General features: G+C 58.9%; 1 protein-coding gene across 1 annotated transcript in view; it reads right to left on the minus strand.

The window, feature by feature from the left end:
- Dnah17 (dynein axonemal heavy chain 17) overlaps nt 1–19,939 on the minus strand; it is a 104,709-nt gene extending 84,770 nt beyond the window's left edge. The window contains exons 1-16 of the mRNA XM_042667148.1: nt 19,604–19,939; nt 18,343–18,536; nt 17,141–17,333; nt 16,932–17,031; nt 16,698–16,783; nt 16,381–16,506; nt 15,187–15,339; nt 12,016–12,102; nt 10,682–10,849; nt 10,219–10,335; nt 5,478–5,743; nt 4,992–5,187; nt 3,377–3,523; nt 2,075–2,183; nt 1,131–1,234; nt 229–369 (exon numbers count right to left, since the gene is read on the minus strand). Of these exons, the coding sequence (XP_042523082.1) occupies nt 229–369; nt 1,131–1,234; nt 2,075–2,183; nt 3,377–3,523; nt 4,992–5,187; nt 5,478–5,743; nt 10,219–10,335; nt 10,682–10,849; nt 12,016–12,102; nt 15,187–15,339; nt 16,381–16,506; nt 16,698–16,783; nt 16,932–17,031; nt 17,141–17,333; nt 18,343–18,536; nt 19,604–19,939 (2,523 nt within the window). The remainder of the gene's footprint in view (nt 1–228; nt 370–1,130; nt 1,235–2,074; nt 2,184–3,376; nt 3,524–4,991; nt 5,188–5,477; nt 5,744–10,218; nt 10,336–10,681; nt 10,850–12,015; nt 12,103–15,186; nt 15,340–16,380; nt 16,507–16,697; nt 16,784–16,931; nt 17,032–17,140; nt 17,334–18,342; nt 18,537–19,603) is intronic.
- Nucleotides 19,940–20,161: the final 222 nt, after the last annotated feature.

Genomic DNA, 20,161 nt, shown 5'->3' on the forward strand with positions numbered 1-20,161 from the left:
GGGGGGGTAAACATGGCAGGGGGTGGGTGTGGGGGGTAAACATGGCAGGGGGTGGGTGTGGGGGGTAAACATGGCAGGGGGTGGGTGTGGGGGGTAAACATGGCAGGGGGTAGGGGTGGGGGTAAACTGCGTTCGGATGCGTAAACTGCCTTCAGTGGCAGATCATGGGCTTTGCCCGTGGCACTCTTCCTCTGTGGCCAGCTCCCAAGGATCCCACCTGCTCCTCACCGCAAGCATGGCTTGGATCTTGATGCCCGCCTCTTTGACAGCCGTGTAGCGCTTGTTGAGGTTGACGACCCTTCCATCCAAGTCCAACAGGGCCGCCTCCTTGTTGTCCTTTCTTTCAAACAGGGGGTTGGCTGACCAGTCCTGGCAGGGCACGGCAGGAGTGGGGACACTTTGGAGGCCATGCTGGCTCTTGCTCTTGGGTGGGCGCCCTCCTCCCTTCAGGCCTTGGCCTGGAGCTGAGTTGTCTATGCCCTGAGCTTACCCAGGGCCCGAGCCATCCCAGCTTCACCTCCTGAGGAAGCGTGGGAGGGGATGGAGAACCCACTCATTGAAAACTGCCTCCCAAACCCCAAACGGTGCCGGGCCTCAGTGCTCAACCTGTAATCCTAGCTACTCAGGAGGCCAGGATGTGAGGATCAAGGTTGGAAACAAATTCAAGAGACTCGCATCTCCAACCAAACTGTAAAAAGCAGATATGGAGGTGCCAGCCTTGAGCAGAAAGCCACAAGAGATGGTGTGAATTAGGGCTGCTGACCGGCTGTGGGAGAGCAGTCCCTCTCCCCACGGTGCTCCGGAAGGAGCTGGAGGTGAAGAATTGTCTTGTTTTTGTGCTCTCCCAGAGGGCTGAGCCTCGGCCAGTCTCCTTCCGCCCCTCCTTCTGGGCCCTGGCATAGAGGGGCACAGGCTGGGCTCTTGCACATGCATCTATGAGCTCAGGTGAATGAATCAGAATGAATTCCAGAGTGACTGGGCTCTTTCTGCCCTGGGACCCCCGATGACGCCGTTGTACTGGCCCAGGGCGTTAGGGGATGGGGTCCCTGGGCCTCTTGTTATGGGCCATGGACCCCTCCCCGGCTCCAACCGGCTTCCCGGAAGCCTTGCCCTGTCAGTGGCGTGCTCACCCTCATGGCCTGGATGATTCCTTCTACATTCTGCTTGGCCCTTTGCATCCTGGTCTCCAAGTTGTGTAGAATTTCCCGCATCTCTTGAATATACTGGAACACACCTGAAACAAAAGCATTAAGGACTTTTCCTTAAGGACACTGGCAGGGCAGAGACTCCTCTTGGGCTGTCTGAGTGTTCATGACGTGGGTCGGCCTAGAAAACACGGCTGCTGCTCTACAGTGTGAAGAGACGTCCCCATTCCATCCCCATGGGCCCTCATGGAGTGCTGGAGAGACTGGAGGTTTTGTGCCCGGGGCTGCGGGGCCTGGGGGCAGCGGGAGAAGGCCATGGGGCACAGGGGGAAGACAGGAGCTCTTACACAGAGATCCTGATGGGGGTCACATGACAAGATCACCTGGTCCCACCCTCTCTTTGAGACCGAGGGGCCGGCCGCACCAGGAGGCTGGGAAAGGTGGCCAGTGACACACAAAAGACCTCACAGGGAAAGGAGCCACAGTGGGGTGCTCCTCGGGGCTTTGGGGAGGCCCGGACCTTTTCCTGTCTGGTGTTGGGTGGAGGGGATTTGTGTGTCCCACTTCCTCCCACTTTTCCAGTGCCCACCCGGAGCTAGCGGAGACTAGCGCTTGCTTTGTGGCCTTCCTGTGCACGTTCGGTTAGGAAGCAAGCAAGGCCAGGCCTCCCGTGAGACCAGACTGGAAACGTGGCTGCTGCTGGGGTGGGGGCTGGGGGTCTTTGCCCAATGCTGGTCGTGACATGGAGGACAGGACCTTCTGGTCTGGACAAGCAGAGGCAGGGTCCTCTGGCTTTAGACAGAATGCCAACACAGTTTAAAGCTTCTGGGCCTAGCCGTCAGCAGCAGTGACCCCTCCAGGGGACCTGAGGCTGGGTACTGGGCACCCTGGGGACCCCACCCTAGGCTGAATGCAGGTAGCCCTCACACCTTCACCATTCCAGAACAGGGTGGTTTCGGCACTCGACAATTTCACATCAATTTCTTCCAGTTCTGACTTGATCAGTGGAAACTCCACACTCATCACCGTAGTCTTTATCTGCACAACCAAGACCACAGGGTTAAGGTTTTGTCCCAGGTCCATTACGGTTGCTAGGTCGGTCTGCTTTCCATCGCTGCCAGCAAACACTCTGGGAGATCCACTTCAAGGAGGAGAGGTTTATTTTGGCTCAGATTGGAGGGTTCAGTCCAGGGGTGGCCCAGCTGCTTGGGGGGACCTGAGGTGAGGCGGAGCGTCACAGTGACAGGAGCGTGTGGCAAAGGAAGCTGCTTATCTTGGGGTGGCCAGGAAGAGAGAGGAAGGAAGGGGTCAGGGTAAGGAGGCCCCCTTCAAGGACACACCCCCAAACACCTAACTTCCTCTCGCTAGGCCACACCTCCCACCCCCAGCACCTAGCCTTTGGGTAGGTTTAAGGTGCCAACCACCACACTGCCATTGCCCCGAGCTGGCTAAGTTCTGTGAGCCGGGGTTGCCTGAAAAGGAAGCTGGGTGCATGAGGGTCCACCAGACTCCGGCTTTGGGGGGCACTGGGTTCCCCTTGCCAGGAAGGAGGAGCTCCAGGAGGGACCATCCCCAAGGCTTATCCATCGCAGTGACTCATTTCTACCAGCTTCTTTGAGATTCTGCGTCAGGTCCTCGAGGCACAGAGGCTGAGGATGGATGGCCGCCACCTCTGGGCACGTTATGCGTAGCCTCACCTGCACGTGGTGGGGGGCATTGCTGGGCATTGGTGATCTTTGCCTGGACTTCAGGAAGTGCTTGCTTCCTCCTGCCACTTACATGGAATGGCTTTACGATCATCCAAAATATACAGACTGTTGGGGCTGGGAAGGTGGCTCAGCAGTAAAGTGCATGCCTTGCAAGCATGAGGCCCTGGGTTTGATTCCTCAGCACCAGCCAGAAGTGGCGCTGTGGCTCCAGTGGTAGAGCGCTAGCCTTGAGCTGAAGAGCTGAGGAACAGCGCCCAGGCCCAGAGTTCAGGCCCCACGACCGGCAAAACAAACAAACAAAAAAGAACAAAATATACAGACTGTTGGGTGTTGCCCAAGGGCAGTGGAAACGTGCTTCCTGTCACTGGCCCTCGCTGTCGCCACTGGCTTTCTCTCGCATGGATGACGAAGAGTGGTTGGAACTAATCCGGGCGTTCAGCAACACTGCTGTGTTCTGTTTGGCGTGGAGGCCTTACCTTACTGCGGCTGGGTGAAGCCCATCCGGGAACACGCGGTACTCACCTCGTTATACCAGCCCACAATGAGCTCCAGGTTGCCCACAAACTTCCGGAAGGTTTCGTTGTCTGCAAACAGACTCTCGGCGCTAACCGGAATGTCTTTCTGCTGCTGGAAGTTCAAGTACTTGACTTCCCTCAGGACTGCCACCAACTAAATGGGAAATGAAGATCAAGGACTATGAGGAGAGGTAGGGCTGGGGGCGGGACACTGCCGTGTGGCCAGAGGTTCACTGTCCTCACCCTGCCCATCTATCTGAAATGAAAACCACGGACATGGGCACCATCCTGGGATGAGGTCATCGCCATGTCTCATCTCTGGCCCTTCCCCTGACCCCAGGCTGTGTAGGAAAGGACCTCGCCAGGGTCCCCCTGGGATCTGGTCTTCCCTGTCCCTCCTCCTCACACACACATGTGATCTTACACTGCTTCTGTCCCCTAAGCCATTTCCATTGTCAGCAAGGTCCCAGGGACCTCCATCATGTCACATGACCTTCCCACAGGCCACACCCACCTCCCGGGCACCGGAGCTCCTCAAAAGCACATAGTCAGTGCTCAGTAAATACTTGCATGTAGTGGAAAGAAAGGTTTCTACAGGAAAGCCAGGCCCCTGGCTTCCCTGGCTTCTTGGAACTCCCTCCTGCCCAGATGGACAAGTCTCGAGCCGTGTGCGGCTCAGCCCCTCTCCTGCTTCAGCCTTCCCTGCGCATCAAGGTCCAGCCGTGTACCCACTGCTGCCTCCACCAGTCGTCATCTCTGGCTTGCTCACACTGGCCAACCACACTATATCAGGGGCTCAGAGGACCCCTCTGTTGGGCCCCAGAAGGCCCAAAGCGGAATGAGACACAGGCTTTGGCCTCCCACCTCCATTTTATGTCTGCCATTGCCCTGAGCCCTTCCTTGGTAGCTGCCAGGAATCACAAAGGACAGGACTGTGGATTTCATCATATGACAAGAGCCAAAAATAACAGTCATATTGCGCCCGCGCCCCACCTAGCCATCCAAGGATGCGTGCGTGGTCCACACGGCTGCCTGTTTACTAATTCTCACCCCTGCCCCCCAGTTCTCCCTCTGTTTAAACCTAAAGCTCATGTCTGTACCCCAATAATGAGCTGCAGTGCTCATTCCTCTTCCTATAGTGCACAGTGTTGTGTGCTGTCTCCTTACTGAGTGTATTGTGAGGAGCCTGGCCTGATGTGTGGGAACCCATAGCTGGACTGGAATTTGGGTGATAAGCCCATCTTTCTAGGTCCTGTAAAGGCCTGCTTTCCTCTCCTTCCTCCCTCCCTCCCTCCCTCCCTCCCTCCCTCCCTCCCTTCCTTCTGCTTTCCTGCCTCCTTTTTCTTGTTGGGCTGGGTTTGGAAACCAGGACCTTGCACACAGCATGCAATCACTCCATTACCAAGCTACAACTCAAGCCCTGAAGCTATTTTTGAGGATGCTATATCTCCTGGCATCCCTAAGACACGGAGCTACAAGCTACCTGGAACACACACACACACACACACACACACACACACACACACACACACACACAGCGAGCACGCTGTGGCAGGACATGTTTGCCTGCAGCCTTGGTGGGCCCGGGGCTTCTCCCCCTCCCCGAGTGGCTGGGAACCCACCGCCTTGCTGAAGTTGACTTGGATGAGGTCCGTGGCGGCGTCGCGCTGTATCAGCGGCTGGCCCAGGTTGAAGTGGCAGTCCTGGTCCACCCCCTGCACCCACCGCTGGTAGGTCTTCTCTCGGTAGTTGCGCAGTAGCTCCATCATCTCCTCGTACTTCTTGTAGGTCAGCTTGGCCTCCACACTGGACATGACCCTGGATATGATCGGGGGGATCGGGGGTGCAAGTAGGGCACCAGGCTGAACCCTGACCTCTCCTCAGTGCCCTTGAAGGCATGTTGGGGAGGCGCAGCCTGTTCTGTTCCTTCCAGGCTGACCGGATGAATATGAAAATAGAGCCCAACCCCTGAATCTGTGATCGGCAGCCCCCAAAACCCCGGGAGTGGCCCTTGCAGAGGCTGGGCTGTGGGGCAGGGCTCGGGTGGGCGGGGCTTGGGCGGGGCAGGCCTGCCCACTCTCTCCCAGCCGGGACCTGCCGGCGCTTACGGATGCTCAATGTGCTTCAGGTGTTTCATGGACACCTCCAGCCTCTCCTGCAGCTCCAGGCTCCATTTGAGCTGCCCGGCCACGGAAGGCATGTTTTTGTGGATGGGGGGGATCTTGTTGTTGGCCGACGCGGCCATCTGGGCGTCATAGAGGAGCTTGGCGTTGTCCAGCTCCCCGTCAAACATCTCCAGCATGGTGGAGTACCTGGGAACCACCTCGACGAGGATCAGGGGCCGCTCCAGGAGGCCACCGCACATGTACAGGAGCTGCAGGCACAGAAGGAGGTAAGTCTGAGGCCTCTGCCTGCCCTGTCCCTGCTTGCCACAAAACAAGCAGGGGCTGAGCACCAGGGCCAAGAAGACGAGGAAGCTGCGGGAACCCCTCCCTGCGTGGCGGGTGGCGAAATGGCCGCTCTGGGACTCCCGAGCTGCTGCATTTCAGGGCCCCAAGCACCTGCTGAAAGCCAGTCCAGAGGCCTCGAGAATTTATCCCTAGTCCAGGAGGAGCTGCAAGAGGCCACTTAAGAGATGTTTCTACTTGGGCTGGGAAGGTGGCTCAGTGGTAGAGCGCTTGCCTTGCATGCCAGAGGCCCTGGGTTCGATTCCTCAGCACCACATAAGCAAAAAGAAAAAAAGCCAGAAGTGGCGCTATGGCTCAAGTGGTAGAGCACTAGCCTTGAGCTGAAGAGCTGAGGGACAGCGCCCAGGCCCAGAGTTCAGGCCCCACAACCGGACCCTCCCCCCTAAAAAAAAAGATGTTTCTACTAATGCCTGTAAATTGACTAAAAGTCCCCCTGCTCGGTCTGTGCCCTTCAACCTCTGACCTCTGACCTCCGACCTGAGCTATTTTCTGCTGCAGTCCCTTTGCAAAGGGCTCATCCTGTTTGCAGGAGGAAAGCTTTCTACAAGTGTCAGTGTGGAGGTAAGCTGCCCCTCACACGGGTCTCCTTCTTGTCCTTTTGAAGGAAACAATCCAGAACTCAGGAGATCCCACGGACTCCTGTCCAGTTACCAAGTAAGAAATTCTCCTGGACCTCCTCAAGGATGAAGATTGGGGTCAAGGTCAACCAAGCCGCAGTCCTGTGATCTGAGACTGTTTCAGCTCTGCACACTTTCCTCACCCCGCCCCCAACCCCCTATTTAACCTGAGGCCAATGCTCGAGAAGATGCACTGGGATGCTGTCTTCCCATGCCGGCCGCGTAACAACACGCCTGTCTCTGCCCTTCACCATGTCTCTCTCTTCGTTTGGCATATGGAGGTGAGTGGTGGCTAGTCCTAACTTGGGACTCCTGGACTCTGGGCCTGGGGTCTGAAAACCGGGTTTCAGGATGAAGATGTGGATCAGAAAGAACCCAACAGTCAGAAAGTACAGTTAGGCTGTGGAAAAGACTGCTTGTCCACAACCAAGGCTGACAGGAAAGCTTGGGACTCCGCAGGCAAGAAGAACCATTACTGACAGATTTGCCTTGCTCTGAAAAAGCAATGGGGGCAGAGAAGGCAAAGCAAGGGGATCTTATGATGTAAGAGAGGGGGAAGGAGTAGGATGCTGGCTAGAGCCGCCTTCCTCTCTGCCTGCTTCCTGTCTTCCATGAGTCAGGCAACTCCTCCTTAACACATCTTCCTGCCGTGAAATTCCACCTCTGCCCCACAGCGATGGGGCTGACCAAAAGGGATGAAAGCCTCTGAAAGCTGGAGTTGAACCAGTCTTTCTCTCAGTGCGTACCAGAGCGATGGGAAAACTGGCCAAACAGCTCTGAGATTGACCACCACGGTCATCTGAGTGGTGGTCAGAGTCAGGCCAGACCAATTCTTTTCCCCTCAGTCCCTCCCCCCTTTTATTTGTACTGGTCCTGGGAACTGAACCTAGGCCTGGGTACTATCCCTAAGTGTTTTCGCTGAAGGCTGGCACTCCTCTACTTGAGCCACAGCTATACATCTGGCTTTTCTGGTGTCTCATGGACTTTCCTGCCTGAGCTGGCTTTGAACCGTGTTCCTCAGATCTCAGCCTCCTGAGTTTGCTAGGATGACAGGTGTGAGCCTCTGGGGCCAGGCTTCACTTTGCCTTTTCACTAAGGCCCAGCCACTGGGCTTCCACATTAAAGGAGTGAACTCGCTCAGACCCTCTGCCTCCCAGAGGCTTTGTTCACAGCCCAAGGGAGCTGTGTGCCAGTGTTCCTCTGCCAGCACCACTTCAGTGCCACAGCTAAAGCCCGAAGCTCCTAGGATGTATAGGGCTGGGTCCTGCCACACACACAGCCTCTGGGCTGGGGAGGCCAGGGTCACACAAGGACACTAGTGCTCAGAAGACTAGGGAGGGATGAGCCAAGAAAGAAACCAAGAGGAAAAATCAGCTGGCATGGGAAGAGGGGAAAGGGCAGGGAGATGCTGCCATGCAGGGAAGAGGAGGGATCAAAGGAAGAGGAGGGGGAGGTGGAGGAAGAGGAAGAGGAAGGACAAGGAGGAAGAGGAAAAGGAGAGGAGAGGAGGTGAGAGCAAGAAAAAGAGGAGAGGAGAAGGGAGAAGAGAAGGAGGTGGAAAGGGAGGAGAGGGAGGAGGAGGAAGAGGAGAGGAGGAGAAGGAAGAGGAGGAAGAGGAGAGGAGGAGGAGGAAGAGTAGGAGAAGGAAGAGGGAGGAGAAGGGAGGAGGAGGGGGGAGGAGAGGAGGGGAGAGGAGGAGGAGGGGGAAGAAGAAAAGGAAAAGAGAGGAGAGGAGAAGGAGGAAGAGGAAGAAGAGAGAAGGAGGAAGAGGAGGCCGCCTCTGGTAGGAGATGGCCAGAGGAGAGGCCCCCAGGGAATGGTGACAAGGTTCTGTGCTCGGCCACCCGAGCCAGGCTCCTGGCCCTCCCAGGCCATCTGTGCGTGTCCTCGTGAAATCCATGAGTTAGCAAAGGGCTGCAGCTGAGCTGAGGAGGAAGCTCACCTGACACCTGACCTGCGGGGACACCAGACCCACCCCTCCTGACCCGGCCCCTCCCCAGGCCTCCGCCGGTCCTCTCCAGTTCCAGGAGAACGAGAACCCTGCTGGATTGCTGGAGCAGGACGAGCCCTAACTCCTGTCTTTCTCCATCCAGTGGCCCCACTTGCTCCTTGGACGGTGACCTCACTCTCTGGGTTGGGGTGGGGGTGGACCCCAGCCTCTGCCCCACACAAGAGACCCCAGACTTGCCACCATCCAGATATAGCCTGCTTTACGGTGGGCTAATGCGCACTGCCCAAGGATTGTTCCTAAGCCACAGTGGGGAGGCGATGCGTTCATTTGCATTCATTGATATTTTGCATGGAGCACAGACTGACCAGCCCAAGGCTTAACTGATTATTATATTGCCACAAAGGCTGTGTGTGTGTGTGTGTGTGTGTGTGTGTGTTTAAGGAATGTCTCAAAAGCAAAAGAACATCCTGGTGTTTGCTTGAGATCTTTGTGCTGAGAGCAGGGAGAGTCCTGGGTCCCCAGCTCAGCCAAAGAAGGCCCAGCCCAGAGGGCTCACTTCCACCTCGGGTGCCCAGGCCACCCCTCAGTCCCTTGCTGGTCATGGGATCCCCTCCCGCTGCTCTGGGCTGAGACTGGCCCAGCCAGAAAAATTTGCCAGACTCCACATCTCCAAAATAACCAGCCCAAAGCAGGGCTGGAAATATGGATCAAGCGGTAGAGCACCAGCCTATGCAGGACTGAGGTCCTGAGGTCAAATTCTAGTACCACCAAAAAAGAAAAAAAAGGGTAAAAAAGAAAGAAAGAGGGGCTAGGAAGGTGGCTGAGTGGCCGAGTGCTGGTCAGCATGCATGAAGCCCTGGTTCGATTCTTCAGTACCACATACACAGAAAAAGATGGAAGTGACACTGTGGCTCAAGTGGTAGAGCGCCAGTCTTGAGCAAAAGAAGCTCAGGGGCAGCGCCCAGGCTTTTCCAGCAGAGCTCAGACTCCTGACTTGGGACTGCAGGTGTCCAAGGGTGGCTGCGGGAGAGCGGCCCGGCATCCCGGCCGCCACGGTGCCTGCGGTGCCTCCTTTAGTCCACACTCCTCCTGGAGTCACCTTGGTTCCAGGAAGGACAGAGAGATGACAGCATCTTCCCAAGAAGGGAGAGAAACTGCCCCCAAGGGAAGGGGGCAGAGCCCCTGTGGGCCAGACCATGGGCCAGACAATGACTTCTTGTGAGCATATTGCACCTCCACACCATATAACAGCTTCCCAGGAGTGCCTTAGTGATGACCAATCAGGCCCTGCCTTACTTACCTGTGACCCGACGGTTATGCCTACCTTTAGTCTCTGCCCAATTCTCCCTCTAGTTTAACCTAAACAAGCTGGTCTGTGCCCAGAAGATGGGCTGAATTGCAGAAATGTACATCTCCCTGCGGTGTGTCCTGGAACAAGGCTCTGTTCTCTGCCTCCACCTCTACTCGCCTCTTTATTTGGTGTACTGGGGTGAGAGGTGTAACCTGAGCCCTGAAACCCCAGGAGCCGGGACCCTGGCCTAGACTTGGGTTCCACCATGACCGCTGGGTCACTTCATTTCTTCTAGGCACAGGGGACAGGAACCAGAAGAAAGCAAAGGAATGCAGCACCCTGCTCCCGAGTCTCGGGGACAGGCCACCGTGAGCTGGCTTTCCTCCCTTTCACTGAGGTCCTGAGGCTGCTCTGGCCCAGGCACTGGGAGGCAGGTGGGCACCCGGGGCTCAGCTCCCCATCTCTGCCCCTAACATTATTCTGGGCGGGTGGTCTGTCCGCTCACCCTCGGTGCTAGCTTACCTTGGCAGAAGACTCGATGGAGTTGCAGTCATCGAAGGCTTGGCAGAAGATTGTGGCCAGCCTCCTATCCAGATCTTGAATCTTGGTCTCAAAATCGGCGTAATCATTGTCAAAACTCTTAAAAGTAAATGAAATGTAGTCAGCAAGTCAGGCAGGGCTGTGGTCACCCATAACGCCCCCTGCTGGACGGGGACACTGGCAGCCCCGTGAACGCCAGGGCTGTGAGGTGGTTGGGTGGAGGACAGCTCAGCTGGCCCTCCATTCAAGAGGCTGGAGGGAGATCTCCAGCACCGCCAGACAAAAGAAAGAAAAGCAACTTCTAAGAGAATGCTTGCACGGCCCCAGCCCCTCCTTGTGCAGTTCCCCGATAACAGGTTAAGGTGCTGGGAGCCAGGTGTTCCCCACTTCCCGCTGGTTGGCCCTCTCCTCGGCTGGGCTCATCAGCCCTCGACTGTGGCCTCACCGAGTCTCCGGGATCCAGGGGATCGTATTTGCACTCAGCAAAAACCTTCACCAGCTCAAAGACCTCGTCATAAATCTGGGTCACCATGTTTCCCAGGATGTTGCCCCGAACACCACCCAGTTCGATCTTCTCCAGCTTCAGAAACTCAATGGCAGTTTTATAAAGTTCCTAGAGGGACGGGGAAAGAAGAATAAACAAAAACAAGATGCTCAGCCAGGTGCCCGTGGCTCACGCCTGTAATCTTAGCTACTGAGGAGGCTGAGATCTGAGGATCATGGTTCAAAGTCAGCCCCAGCAGGAAACTCCATGGGACTCTTATCTGGGCTCTTATCTCTAATAAACCACTCAGAAAACCAGAAGTGGTGCTGTGGTTCAAGTGGTAGAGCACTAGCCTTAAGCTAAAGAGCTGAGGAACAGCATGCAGGCCCAGAGTTCAAGCCCCATGACTGACCAAAACACAAAGGAGTCGGGGCTCTATTTGCATATTCTTCCGGTCAGCCTGGAAGAACAGAACAGGCTGACCATTTCCCCACCCCTAAGTCTCCTCTTTCCAGAAACTTCATCCCGATTCAGAGTCTATAGGAGTCAATAGCTACTTGACCATGACCTTCTGAATCCCTGGGCTGGGAGCCTTTGGATGCTGATTTAAATCCAGGAGCTCTGAGTGGCCTACCGTCGCCCCTACGCTCACAAGTGCGGACAAGGCCCAACTACAACGCCAGGAAAATCAGAGGCCAAAGCATTATTTGTCCCCACTGTAATGATCTAAGTCATGGGCACATAGGCTTTTTGTTGTTGTTGTTGTTGTTGTTGATCCTGGGGCTTGAACTCAGGGCCTGGATGCTGTCTCTGAGATTTTCTGCTCAAGGCTGGCACTATACCACTTGAGCCACAGCTCCACTTGCAGCTTTTTGGTGGTTAAGTGGAGACGAGTGTCATGGACTTTCCTGCCCCAGCTATCTTCAAATCATGGCTCAGATCTCAGCCTCCTGAGTATGTAGGATTACAGGTGTGAGCCATAGGTGCCCGCTACTCTCATTATTTTGGGGATTGGGTTTCTTTCCTGGGCTATCCTGGATAGAATCCTCCCATTTATACCTTCCACTGTAGCTGGGACAGACACACTTCGCCACACCCAGGTTTTATTCTGTTGAGATGGAGCTCTCACTAACATTTGGGTGGGGGGAGAGGTTCCCTTGAACCTCCATCCTCCGCATCTCAGCCTCCTGACAAGGTAGGATTGCAGGCACGAGGCACTGCACTCCGCTCCCAAGGGGTGATTGTAGAGGAGCAGTCTGAGAAGTAAGGGGACGATGAGCAAGACTGGGCTTTACCTCAATGGTCTGGACGCGGTGGAAGAAGGAATTCATTCTGGAAAACACGAGGGAAGAAGGGAACTCCCATGGCACAGGAGGTTTGTTCTTTTGGTGGGGGGGGGGAGAGACAGAGAGATAGGGAGGGAGAGGGAGAGAGGAAAAAAGAAAGAGGGAGAGGGAGGGGGAGAGAGAGATTGCATTATGCTCACTTTGGACATCTACCAGTCTGTCCAGGTGTTTGTTGTCTTTTTCCCTCCACCAGGGCCCTGTGGGGCTCTGTGGGGCTCTCTGGGGTTCTGTGCGGCTCTGTGGGGTTCTGTGGGGCTCTGTGGGGCTCTGTGGACCTCTGTGGGGGCTCTGTGGGGCTCTGTGGGGCTCTGTGGGGCTCTGTGGGACTCTGTGGGGCTCTGTGGGGTCTCTGTGGGGCTCTGTGGGGGCTCTGTGGGGCTCTGTGGGGCTCTGTGGGGGCTCTGTGGGGGCTCTGTGGGGCTCTGTGGGGCTCTGTGGGGCTCTGTGGGGGCTCTGTGGGGCTCTGTGGGGCTCTGTGGGGCTCTGTGGGGGCTCTGTGGGGCTCTGTGGGGCTCTGTGGGGCTCCGTGGGGCTCCGTGGGGCTCCGTGGGGCTCTGTGGGGGCTCTGTGGGGGCTCTGTGGGGCTCTGTGGGGCTCTGTGGGACTCTGTGGGGCTCTGTGGGGCTCTGTGGAGCTCTGTGGGGGCTCTGTGGGGCTCTGTGGGGCTCTGTGGGGCTCTGTGGGGGCTCTGTGGGGCTCTGTGGGGGCTCTGTGGGGCTCTGTGGGGGCTCTGTGGGACTCTGTGGGACTCTGTGGAGCTCTGTGGGGGCTCTGTGGGGGCTCTGTGGGGCTCTGTGGGGCTCTGTGGGGCTCTGTGGGGGCTCTGTGGGGCTCTGTGGGGCTCTGTGGGGGCTCTGTGGGGCTCTGTGGGGCTCTGTGGGGACTCTGTGGAGCTCTGTGGGGACTCTGTGGAACTCTGTGGGACTCTGTGGCGCTCTGTGGGGGCTCTGTGGGGCTCTGTGGGGCTCTGTGGGGGCTCTGTGGGGCTCTGTGGGGGCTCTGTGGGGCTCTGTGGGGCTCTGTGGGGCTCTGTGGGGCTCTGTGGAACTCTGTGGGACTCTGTGGCGCTCTGTGGGGGCTCTGTGGGGCTCTGTGGGGCTCTGTGGGGACTCTGTGGGGACTCTGTGGAACTCTGTGGGACTCTGTGGGGCTCTGTGGGGGCTCTGTGGCGCTCTGTGGGGGCTCTGTGGGGCTCTGTGGGGCTCTGTGGGGACTCTGTGGGGACTCTGTGGAACTCTGTGGGACTCTGTGGGGCTCTGTGGGGGCTCTGTGGGGCTCTGTGGGGGCTCTGTGGGGCTCTGTGGGGCTCTGTGGGGACTCTGTGGAACTCTGTGGGACTCTGTGGGGCTCTGTGGGGGCTCTGTGGGGCTCTGTGGGGGCTCTGTGGGGCTCTGTGGGGCTCTGTGGGGGCTCTGTGGGGCTCTGTGGGGACTCTGTGGAACTCTGTGGGGGCTCTGTGGGGCTCTGTGGGTTCTGTGGGGCTCTGTGGGGCTCTGTGGGGCTCTGTGGGGCTCTGTGGGGCTCTGTGGGGACTCTGTGGAACTCTGTGGGGCTCTGTGGGGCTCTGTGGGGCTCTGTGGAGCTCTGTGGGGGCTCTGTGGGGCTCTGTGGGGGCTCTGTGGGGCTCTGTGGGGCTCTGTGGGGACTCTGTGGAGCTCTGTGGGGACTTTGTGGAACTCTGTGGGACTCTGTGGGGCTCTGTGGGGGCTCTGTGGGGCTCTGTGGGGGCTCTGTGGGGCTCTGTGGGGCTCTGTGGGGCTCTGTGGGGACTCTGTGGAACTCTGTGGGACTCTGTGGGGTTCTGTGGGGGCTCTGTGGGGCTCTGTGGGGGCTCTGTGGGGCTCTGTGGGGCTCTGTGGGGACTCTGTGGAGCTCTGTGGGACTCTGTGGGGCTCTGTGGGGGCTCTGTGGGGCTCTGTGGGGCTCTGTGGGACTCTGTGGGGCTCTGTGGGGGCTCTGTGGGGCTCTGTGGAACTCTGTGGGACTCTGTGGGGCTCTGTGGGGACTCTGTGGAGCTCTGTGGGGCTCTGTGGGACTCTGTGGGGCTCTGTGGGGACTCTGTGGAGCTCTGTGGGGCTCTGTGGAACTCTGTGGGACTCTGTGGGGCTCTGTGGGGGCTCTGTGGGGCTCTGTGGGGGCTCTGTGGGGCTCTGTGGGGCTCTGTGGGGCTCTGTGGGCTCTGTGGGGCTCTGTGGGGCTCTGTGGGGCTCTGTGGGGCTCTGTGGGCTCTGTGGGACTCTGTGGGGCTCTGTGGGGGCTCTGTGGGGCTCTGTGGGGCTCTGTGGGGACTCTGTGGAGCTCTGTGGGGCTCTGTGGGGCTCTGTGGGGGCTCTGTGGGGCTCTGTGGGGCTCTGTGGGGCTCTGTGGGACTCTGTGGGGACTCTGTGGGGCTCTGTGGGGCTCTGTGGGGGCTCTGTGGGACTCTGTGGGGCTCTGTGGGGCTCTGTGGGACTCTGTGGGGCTCTGTGGGGCTCTGTGGGCTCTGTGGGGCTCTGTGGGGCTCTGTGGGGCTCTGTGGGGCACTGTGGGGCTCTGTGGGGCTCTGTGGGGCTCTGTGGAGCTCTGTGGGGCTCTGTGGGGCTCTGTGGGGCTCTGTGGGCTCTGTGGGGCTCTGTGGGGGCTCTGTGGGGGCTCTGTGGGGCTCTGTGAGGCTCTGTGGGGCTCTGTGGGCTCTGTCGAGTTCTGTCGAGCTCTGTGGGGCTCTGTGGGGGCTCTGTGGGGCTATGTGGGGCTCTGTGGGCTCTGTGGGGCTCTGTGGGGGCTCTGTGGGGCTTTGTGGGGGCTCCGTGGGGCTCCGTGGGGCTCCGTGGGGCTCCGTGGGGCTCCGTGGGGCTCCGTGGGGCTCTGTGGGGCTCTGTGGGACTCTGTGGGGCTCTGTGGGGCTCTGTGGGGCTCTGTGGGCTCTGTGGGGCTCTGTGGAGCTCTGTGGGGGCTCTGTGGGGCTCTGTGAGGCTCTGTGGGGCTCTGTGGGCTCTGTCGAGCTCTGTCGAGCTCTGTGGGGCTCTGTGGGGGCTCTGTGGGGCTATGTGGGGCTCTGTGGGCTCTGTGGGGCTCTGTGGGGCTCTGTGGGGGCTCTGTGGGGCTCTGTGGGGCTCGTGGGGCTCTGTGGGTCGGAAGTACCTTGAAGAAGAGCTTCATGTTGGTGCAGCAGAAGTCATAGATGCGGAAGAGCTCCTTCAGGACATTCACGGACAGGGAGATGCCGTTCAGGATCTCCTCTATCTCCCCCTGCAGGCCTTTCAGCACCTCGTCCGGGCTCAGAAAGCTGCGTGTCTGGATGAAAGAGAAGGGGAACGAACATCCTAAGCTGTTCCCTGACACCCGGCGCCGTAAGTGTGAGAGGGGGCTCGGCCCCTGGGGACCCGGCGTCTGGGTCCTGGGCCACAGGATCTCCCTCGAGCCCACGGCCAGTCTGGATCTCATTTGGAGCGCCGAGCAGCCCACCCTAGGCCCCTCACCCTATTCCTGGCTGCAGCAGAAACAGATTTTGGACCCTGGAGGGGCCCTCGGGCAGGATGCCCTGTGCAGAGTGCACCACGCCCTTCTGCTTCTGCCCGTGGCATGTTTTTATTTTTCTGTCATAGGGCTTGAACTCTGGCCGTGGGTACTGTCTTTCCAGCTTTCCTGCCCAAGGCTAGCACTCTACCGCTTTGAGTCACAGTACTACTTCTGGTTTTCTGGTGTTAATCGGAGGTAAGAGTCTCATGGACTTTTCAGGAGGTAAGAGTCTCATGGACTTTTCACCCAGGCTGGCTTCATCCATGACCCCCCTGATAGCTAGGATTATAGGCGTGAGCCACAGCACCTAGCACAAGTGTGGCTTTGATGTAGAAAGATGGCCCAGGCCGGCCAGGGCTCCGTGCTGCCCGCCGGCCGCTAGGCTGTGAGAGGAGGGAAGGCTGTGTGCAGCAGGAGGTGGCTGGCTGCGGGACTGGCCCAACCCCACAGGTGCTTGACTAAGTCCCGGGACTCCCAGGGAACCTCCTCCTCTGTCCTCCCTTTCCTTTCCTCCTCCTTCCATAGAGGCTGGTTGGGCAGGCCTTGTTAGTACTCCAGCAAGCTGCTGGGAGGGTTGGACCTGTGCTTGGGGCCTCTGCTTTGTGTGGTGGTGGGATGTGAAGCTGGGGGGTGGGTTGATGGGGGAGGGTCGGTGGGGGAGGGGCAGGCAGTGGGGTGTAGAGCTGGGGGGTGGGTCGATGGGGGAGGGGCAGGCAGTGGGGTGTGGAGCTGGGGGGGTGGGTCAGTGGGGGAGGGGCAGGCAGTGGGATGTGAAGCTGGGGGGTGGGTCGATGGGGGAGGGGCAGGCAGCATCACCATCTCGATGAGCTGGTTGCAGAACTCCTGCAGGATGACGATGACTCTCGAGGGCGTGTTGTAGTGTTCCGAGGTGGCCCAGATGAAGCAGATGGTGTTCAGCACCTTGGCGATGTAGGTTGGGAGCTGGGGGGGGCGGGAGGGAGGAGGCGGGGCTTTGGTCCAAGGTCCCTGTCCTTCTGCTCCCCATGGCTAGCGCTGGACCTCCGGGACCTGGTGTGACAGCCAGGAGGCCTGCAGTCCCCGGGACCCCTCGTGAACCCCCACTCCCCTCCCCCTTCCCCTGCGCAGCGCCCCCCCTCCCCCCCGCAGCGCACCACCGTGAAGTCGGCCTGCTCCATCTCCTCTAGCGAGATGCGGAGGGGCTTCAGGTAGAGAACAATGTCGTTGGCTTCCTTCAGCCCTGCACGTGACAAGAGTCGGCACCCGTCAGAGAGCCACGTACTCCTAGACCCCACCCCACCGCTCCACGACACCATGGGGAGAGGGCTGGGCGGGGCGGGCTGGGGCGGACACCCCAGGGCTGGCCACGGCCCCTCCAGGGAGCTCACCTTCCGTGACGCTCATGTACACGCTCTGCAGGGCCGGCCAGTAGCAGCTTTTGGCTTTTTCCAGGATCTCAACGATCTTGTTCACTTTGGGTCTGTTTAGCTGAGGAGAGAAGGCGGCTTCCTGCTCAACTCTCGAGGCTCTCGCTAAGGACACTCGCTGGCTTGCAGCCAGGCTGGGGGGCGGGGGGGGACTGGGGGGTGCGGCCCACCTGCTCGTGGATACACTGCAGGTTCATCAGGCGGGCGTCCCAGAAGTCGAACTCCACCCGGGGCAGAGGGTGCAGCCCATCCAGCAGGGCCTGGGCTGAGTCCTTGCTCATGACGTCTCGGATCTGGTGCGACCAGTCAATGATGATGGTCTCGATGGCGTGCAGAAGAGAATTGTCCAGGGACGAAGGGATCCTGCCAGGGACCAGGGCGGGGCCAGGCTGTCTTGGTCAACTGCTCCTGGGTGTTCCAAGAGGGGTCCCCACCCCCGTCCCTTCCCCAGCAGCCTGGTGCCAATGCCCAAGCCGTGGGCAGCAGGGCCGTGCCAGTCCTGGCTATCCTGGCTTGTTGCAGTGGGCTGGGGGAGGGGATTTCCAACCTCCTCAGGGAGTGAGAAACCAAGGGCGGGGCGGGGAAGGGGAGGATTCCAGAATAAACTTTAGGACCGTTCCCCCCACCCATTCTGATGGAGGCCATCATGTGCCAGTGTGGCAGGCTTCCTGCTCTGTGGAGGGAACGTGGGAGGCTAGGGCTGCCCCCAGACCTGTGTGCATGGACGCAGGGCAATGGTTCTGAGGGTCCGCGTACCAAGGCGGGTGCAACGGCGGCGGGACGGGTGCTGTGGGGCGTCCCAGGGACCCGCGGGCGTCTCAAGACCCCTGGAAGGCCGCAGCGTCCGCCTCACTCACACGCGCTCTGTGGCGTGGTGACTGTGCTCACTCACAACAGCGGGGTGGGCCCCCTTCTGGAGTAGGAGCTAGGATTCCAGGGGGTCTCACACCTCTCCTTTCCTACCCTGCCTGTCTATCCCAGACTCAGAACCTCCAACAACACCCTGTACTTTCAAGCATTTCCTTTCTTTAGTCATTTGTGGGGCTTGACCTCTGGGCCTGGGCTCTGTCCCTCAGTTCGTCAGCTCAAGGCCCGTGCTCTACCACTTGAGCCACAGCGCCACTTCCGGTTTTTTGGTGGTTCATTGGAGATAAAGAGTCTCATGGACTTTCCTGCCCGGGCTGGCTTTGAACCACGATCCTCAGATCTCAGCCACCTGAGTAGCTGGATGACAGTCGTGAGTCACCAGCGCCCAGCTCAAGCATTTCATTAGCTCCAGAGCACAAGGCCAGAGAGACACTCTCGCCATCACTGGTGATCAGAGCTCAGGGACTTCCCCGGCCCCGGACAGCAGGAAGCGGGCAGTGCCTACCTCTCCATGGACTCCAGCGTGCCATCCAGGCTCCCCAGGTGCTCCGGGGTGGGCAGCAGGGTTTTCCCCTTGATCTTCCCCCCCATCACAAACATCTCATTCTTTAGCTTGTGGACCTGCTTGATGATGTCCTCCGAGACCACCTGGGGCCAACCCTCCATGTTCTCTTTCTGGTTCAGCAGAGCGTAGAGGACCTGCGAGGGGACACAGGGCTGCAGGCGGTGGGGCCTTCTCCACGCCCAAGGCCGTGACGAACAAGCCTGGGTGCCCGCCCCACGCCCTCACTCCTGGGGGCTACAGGTGGAGGTAAGGTCTCCACAGAGGCTGTCCAGGGTCCACAAGAGAAGAGGAGGTTAAGTCATGTGCTGATGACTGACTCACATGGGTCTCATGTGTCTCTGGAGTCAGAGATCCAGAAGACAGTGGTTCAAAGCCAGCCTAGGCAACAAAGACTTCCTCTCCAAAATAATCAGCAAAAGGCTGGAAGTAGTGGCATGGCTCAGGTGACAGAGCTCCAGCCAAGAGCACAAAGCTGGGCGAAAATATGGGCCACTGGGTTCAAGACCCTGAACCAGACACACACACACACACACACACACACACACACACACACACACACACACACACACACACACACACACACACACACACACACACACACACACACTCCTACAAGCCAAGGAGAGAGGCCTCAGATGAAAGCTCCCACACCTGACCGCTGACTTCAGCCTCCGGAGGGGGAGAGACTCTCGTGTCTGTGTGAAGCCCGGGGTGGCATCATGCGTGGCAGTGAGCTGGCCGAGCCGGCCGCGCACCATGTTGTGACCGAGACACCCTCCCCCCACCGCCTTGCTCTGCATCCAGTGGCCCCCAGGCTTCGTTTCTTTTCCTTTGGATGTGTTCGGGCAGGGACCCAGGTGCTCCTCCTACAGTGCTCAGGACCATAGCACGTTTCGGGGGCTCTAAGTGCCCCCCTGCTCAACATCAGAAGAACTGGGACAGCAGTGGAGGGGAAAGCGCCACTCCTTTGCCCTCTGCCTGGCCCCTCCCCAGCCCCAGGGGCCCCCCTAACAAGCAAACAGGGCAGGCAGGGCTCAGCAGATCCCAGCTAGCACCTGGGCCTCCCCGGAAGGCCAGGCTGCGGCCTTTCCATACAGCTTCCAGCTGAGGCTGCTGAGCCCGACTGCACAGCTGCCCGGGCCCTGACCCGGAGCCCACAGAGCCAAAGCTGCCTCGAGAGCTGCCAGTCCCCGACCCGCACCTCCTCCACCACGGCGATCAGCTGCTCCACGGGCGCCGGGCTGAGGTCGCCGTACAGGAGGTTGGTCTTGTAGTTCTCCTTGTTGATGTTCTCCCGGGACATCTTGAGGAAGTAGACGCCTTTGGACTTGAGCGTCTCCGGGAAGCCCAGGCTGGGTACGATGATGCCGGCGGGGTTGAGCGTCAGCAGCAGCAGCGGGATGTCCTGCTTGTCGAAGAATTCCATGAACAAGGCCAAGTTCTCCTCGGCCCCAACCAGTTTGCTCCATTTGTCTGGCTTGAACCTGAGCAGCATGGATGCGATGGTCTCCAGGTACTGGATTCTGACATCGGTCATGAACGCCATCCCGACGTCTCCTCAGGGAATCTGTCCCCACCAAGCAAGGGGACAAGGTTTGTGGTGCTTGGCTGCGGATGGACTGGTGACGCGAGAGGCAAGGGGCCGGGCATGCGCACTCTGGCCAGACACTTTTCCCTGCTGGTGTTAGTTATGACCATAAATTAACAGGCTGGAACAAAGGGAAGAGATGGCAACCGCTGCCAGGCGGCGTGGAAGAGT

The sequence above is a fragment of the Dipodomys spectabilis genome, unplaced genomic scaffold, assembly GCF_019054845.1.
Source record: "Dipodomys spectabilis isolate Male_0828 unplaced genomic scaffold, ASM1905484v1 ptg000379l, whole genome shotgun sequence".
Lineage (NCBI taxonomy): Eukaryota > Metazoa > Chordata > Mammalia > Rodentia > Heteromyidae > Dipodomys > Dipodomys spectabilis.